Source organism: Morone saxatilis, unplaced genomic scaffold, assembly GCF_004916995.1.
Source record: "Morone saxatilis isolate NCDOM2014 unplaced genomic scaffold, NCSU_SB_2.0 Contig17, whole genome shotgun sequence".
NCBI classification, from domain to species: Eukaryota; Metazoa; Chordata; class Actinopteri; family Moronidae; genus Morone; species Morone saxatilis.
This window is the reverse complement of record NW_023339729.1, coordinates 28,404,328-28,409,618: the sequence shown is the minus strand read 5'-3', so window position 1 is coordinate 28,409,618 and position 5,291 is coordinate 28,404,328. Positions and strand designations below refer to the sequence as shown.

General features: G+C 39.7%; 1 protein-coding gene across 1 annotated transcript in view; it reads right to left on the bottom strand.

Annotated features, from left to right (window-relative positions):
- Positions 1-1,963: 1,963 nt before the first annotated feature.
- LOC118327554 (dnaJ homolog subfamily A member 3, mitochondrial-like) overlaps positions 1,964-5,291 on the bottom strand; it is a gene marked incomplete in the record, with an annotated part of 5,779 nt that continues 2,451 nt past the window's right edge. Inside the window, 6 exon segments of the mRNA XM_035660961.1 lie at positions 1,964-2,657; positions 3,185-3,319; positions 3,457-3,551; positions 3,696-3,811; positions 4,212-4,340; positions 4,933-4,997. Of these exon segments, the coding sequence (XP_035516854.1) occupies positions 3,195-3,319; positions 3,457-3,551; positions 3,696-3,811; positions 4,212-4,340; positions 4,933-4,997 (530 nt within the window).

Below are 5,291 nucleotides of genomic sequence, written 5' to 3'. Positions count from 1 at the left end.
AAAGAATCCTTTCTCACATAAAATCCTATGTTCTCCTTTTTTCCCCTCTGTTTCCTCAAGGGGAACCTTGGTTTGGTCCTGAAAATGAAGCGGTTTTACACCCTCAAAGGATTTCGAAGGATGACTAAAACCGAGTATGGCAACCCATTCATTGTGACATAGCGTAATGAGTGAGCAAGGGTAATTTATAATTAGGATGACATCAGAATGACGAGGAATGTTGGTAATTAGTAGCTCCTAAAAAGGGAAAGAGGAAGTAACTTGACACACTTTTACTATTACTATTTTCCAGCCAAATTAATTAAAGGTGGAGAGTAACATTTAGGGGGATCTAATGTTAGTTACCTTAAAATGAGCCAATTTTATTTAAGCAAGGAGCGTGTCCTCTTTCATTGAGTTACATAATGTTTCTATAGTAGCACAACACGGACAAACCAGACACTGGCTCTAGATAGGACCTATTGTGTTTTCCGCCAGTTTTGCGGCCACTTTAGTTTCTCCTACACACTTGGAAGGCTGAGCTTTTTTCAAATGGCTGCACCCCCTAGATGACCTGTCAACCATCAATAGTTTATCTGCTGTGTAACATTGATTAGATTGTGTTTTTAAACACTGATTTTGAAAAGTAGAACGTTTCTGAATCAGAGTACAAAATTAAGTCTGAATATTAGTTTGGGCCCTTGGTAACTGATTTAATCTTCTATATTTACCATATCAACTAGTAAACATGCAAAACAGAATTAGAATAAACTGTGAGATTTGTACTTCATCCATGAACTACCAACAATACTGGGCATTGTAATGTCTAATCCCTGTACTAATGTCATCAAGAAAAGTCAAAACATGACTGGACAGTGTATGGTCAATGTGCTAAATTACAGTGTGTGGTGGGGGTGAATATTATTCTTAATGTACTGAAATAGCATATCACATGACATGGTTAAGCTGCGTTTGAGTCAAGAAATGTAATAAATGCTGTTGCAAGAACAATACTTTCCATTCATAACTTAAGATGTTTGATTTGAAAGAGAACTTGTCAGTGAGTGAAACCGCTGTAGAAGCCTCCTGAGGATGTCATTCAGGACTGTTCGCACCTATTCATTTTAAAGAGCAATGACCAATGGGGAATCTCCCCCATCTGGCACCGCTTTGCTGTGGTTAAAAAAAAAATGTTCTGAAATTACCATACTTTTATGACCATAAATCATGATTAGTAAATGCTATTCTGGTTAAATGTTATTACCCTGTAAGGCTGTCACTACAGAAACCGGTTTTGCAGAGAGTAAAATATCTTATTGGCTACTCACCAAAGGCCTGCCAACAGTTATTTCTGGTTTTGCACATACATGTTTATCGAAGCAAGAAACATAATCTTCTGCATATACATTCTTCAACTGCATTTGTGTACAGATATCTTGGGAGGATGAGGCAAACAGTGAGTAAAGTCTTACAAACCAAATTTTTCATGCATGTGCCTATAAAACAAATACATTTCTTCTAGTGCCATAGAAACACAGATCTATTACATCCCTTTTTAGCATTTAGAAATAGCACGTTAAGGAGAACATACAATATACTGTGGGGATGTATGTAAAATACAGAAACAGGCCTGTTCCATGTGTAACTTCATATTAAGTCAGAACTTGCCCTGGGAGGCACCACAAGTCCTGTTTCTGAAGGCTGACCACTTTGAGTGTGAGCAGTTGGAAAACCCCTGTCTGAAGAGCACCTTACTAAAGCTTCTGTTCAGACGCTGCTCACAGTGAGGAAGTGGGTGGCTGAACACACCAAATGGTCAGAGGGAGTGTGTTGAAGTTGTACAGTCCCAGAGTAATACTGAACAAGGCCAAATGATGAAATTACTGACTTACCTCACCATCTGCTGTTGACTTTTAGTATTACAATATAAATGTTAAAAGTTGGGGTTAAAACATGTATGAAATGAATGACTGCAAGAAAGTTGAATGATTTAGCATTTTATTTAATGGTGCATTTGCACAGTTTTGTTACCACACAGGTACAACAAATCATACGGCGTACAGCTAAGTCTGACAGACAGTTACAAGTTCCCACAACCGGATGTTGTGTATTTTGGAAGTTTTAACATCCAGTGACTCTTCATTAAGTTTGAAAAACAGAACTGTCTCTACTGTTTTTCCTTTTTAAAACCCTTACAACTATGTAACTTACCCAATTACCATCCTATGTGACTGTTTTATTCCTTTAACTGAGTTGTATGGTGACTGCACACTAAAATGAAATGCATAGCAGCATCCTATTCACTTGGTTTTATTAAATAGTCTGTAGAGCAAGTTGTGACTCAGAGCAGTGCAGCCCCAAACGCAGTACGTAGGGGGGGGAGTTCTACCACAATAGTCTTCTGTAGTCACTGTCTTGTTCATCTTCCAGCAGTTCTTGAGTTTCTCAGCTCAGCACCTGTCTGTGGTGACGGGCCAGTGGGTGTGTGGGTGGACCTGGCTTCGACGTGGCTTGTTTGCCAACCGCAGCTTCAACAATGTGTGACTGTGTCAACACAAATACCACACTGCCTCTCTCTTCCTCCTCCTTGCTCAATCCCCAAAGCAAGAGGAGACAGCATGGAGGCCCAGTCAGTGGATTTATTGTCGTCCTTTAGCATGTTTACTGTGATTTTCCGCCTGGAGAGGGAAGAAAGCAAGTTAAAAGTTTGAAATATACCTGGAGCTGTTTCTCATGGCGAGATGGGGCCCGTAGCAAGGATTTAAAAAATACTCAGATCAAGAGCCCAAGTCTTATCCTAAATACTGTTACAAAGCCTTTCCCTCAATATCAGGAATATAATTTTGGTGGAGAAACAGTCTAAGGATTTTTGATCTAAAAATATCTGAACCTGGCTCAAAAATTAAATAAAAAAAATAATAATCAAATTATAGAATATAAATGCCCTCTCAGCGAAATTCCCTGAAAAAGTGTCAAGGTCATGATCTTGGCATCTTCAATGGTAGCTACAGGGTCCTCTGACGGCAATAGTTGTTGCTTTTAAATATGCTTTATAAATAAATTGACTTGACTTGAGATGCAACAGCCGAGAGGGTACTGACCATTTGCCATTTGTATAGTATTGCTGAATGTAATGTTGATGTTTTCAGCATTTGAGAGTGCCGAGGAAAAAGTCAAAGGTTCTGTGACTGTTTGAAGCTCCCACCTGCAGCCTGTCAGCTGAACAATTTCTTTAATTCAGAGAAGAAGCCTCCTCCTTCCTGCTGCTGCTGCTGCTTGTCCTGTCCCTCCTCTGAGCTGGTCGACTTCGCACCAGAACCTGAAGTGCTGCTGCCCCCTTCTGGACACAAACACACACTGCATCAGCTCAACTACTAACACCTTTGCTGTGCACAGGGACTAACTGACTATCTGTGTCTACACATACTAGGGTGGAAAGCCTATTCGACTGAATGGTGGAGCTGAACTAACCCTGACCTGCAGAACGATTGACACCGTTGACAGTCCCCTGAACGTCTGTCTCCTCTTCGGCATAAGACAGCAGCAGAGAGCGCTGTCTTCGAGTCAACTTCCTGCAGGAACAAGAGACCAAGAACACAAAATAATGAATGAATAATGAAATTGCCAAAATAGGTAGACTTGTCATATTAATCAAACACTTGGCTTACTGACTGCTCTGACTTTTTACATTTATAGCATATCTATGTGAGTCTTACTTTGGCACTCTGATTTTGATGTGAACGTAGTGATCTCCATAGCTGTAGCTGTTCATCCTCCGAATGCCTTTCCCCTGCAGCCGGATCAACTGATCAGCCTGGCAGCTAGCAGGAATCTGAAAGCACAGATGACTTTGAAACAGAGAACAGACAACAGAAAATTGCTCTACTGAAACTCTGTGTAAGGAAATGTGTATGGAGACTACGTAGTGCTTGGTAGATGCATCCAGAAACCATACATTTAAGCATCAGCACTGCAAACTAAACTGCACATTGCTGAGTTAAGTACAGTGCATGATTAAATTCACTTCACTAAACCTCAGAAAGTACATTCCTTCAGGTACATTTAATGAAAGGAAACTGGTCCTAATTTAGCAGTTGAATGAACATCACATTATGACCATATTGTTACAGAAAAAGACCCACAGCCTCTAAATGAGCATAATAATTCTGAGGGTAGAATATGGGAGTGATGCTGTATATTCTCCATATGGTGCAGCCCTCCTTCTTTCTTACCAATATACTGATGGTTTCATGGAGGCCCTGTGCTGTGGCTGTGCCCCCCAGGACGGCCTGAGCTATAGAGATAAACACATCAGAGTGGATGTTTACTCCATCGCGTCTGAACACTGGGCTTCCCTGGACCTGCACAAAGACATTTCAGATGTAACACATAAACCTCCAATAGACCAAATCACTGTGAGGTCGCGCTAACAACAGCCACTCCCGGGTAGACAACTGGCAGTTGATTAGAATAGTGCATAGATGCAAAATCTGCATTTTTTCTGACATCATTTTCAAGCACTGAAAGTCACTGTTAAGATATATAGTTAAATGCGCTGGTCCTACATTTCTGCTGTGATTATTTTATGTACTGTGCTGCTTTGCTATTGTCTTTGATAAATCAGAAGACATCCAACTGCCGGTGGGACGCCCAGCTAAACTATCATACTCTCCCATTTGTGTCCTCGCTTGGTGTATTTCGTGTACCCAGTTACAACGGATGTCTGGCTTGTATGCTGCAAAATAACAATACCAATAGTTTGTGAAAGTGTTATAAATGAGATATGGAAGCATAAAACATGCATTTTAGATAAATTGATGTGTTTGAAATAACATGAAAATAGTCAACGTGTTGCTGCCATTACATTGTATGTTGGCTACCCAGAAGTGATTGGATCTATGTTACTCCAGTACATCGCTAGAATTCAATGACTTCTTAAATTCAAAAACTCACCCTGAATGTAATGAGGATTTCTCTGTTCCCTACTGCCATGCGCACTGTCTGACCATCGTCCACTCCTGTAAGAAAATGTCACAAGAATTATTATTTTTGCCTACATGCATAGACATAATCACACATTGAGTCACAGAGACTAGAGACTCTTAAACCCTCCTTGTATAAATATGCATTAGATTATGCACTGCTGTTAGTTTTTCCATTTTATTTATTTTTATATAAATTATAAGTATCTACTTAGTAGTATCCAGCCATTTTGTACATATTCTCTCACTCTTTATATTTGTTTATAGAGGCTCCTTTTTATTGTCTCTATTTTTTATCTTTATTTATATTTTCCTAAACTTCATATTGAG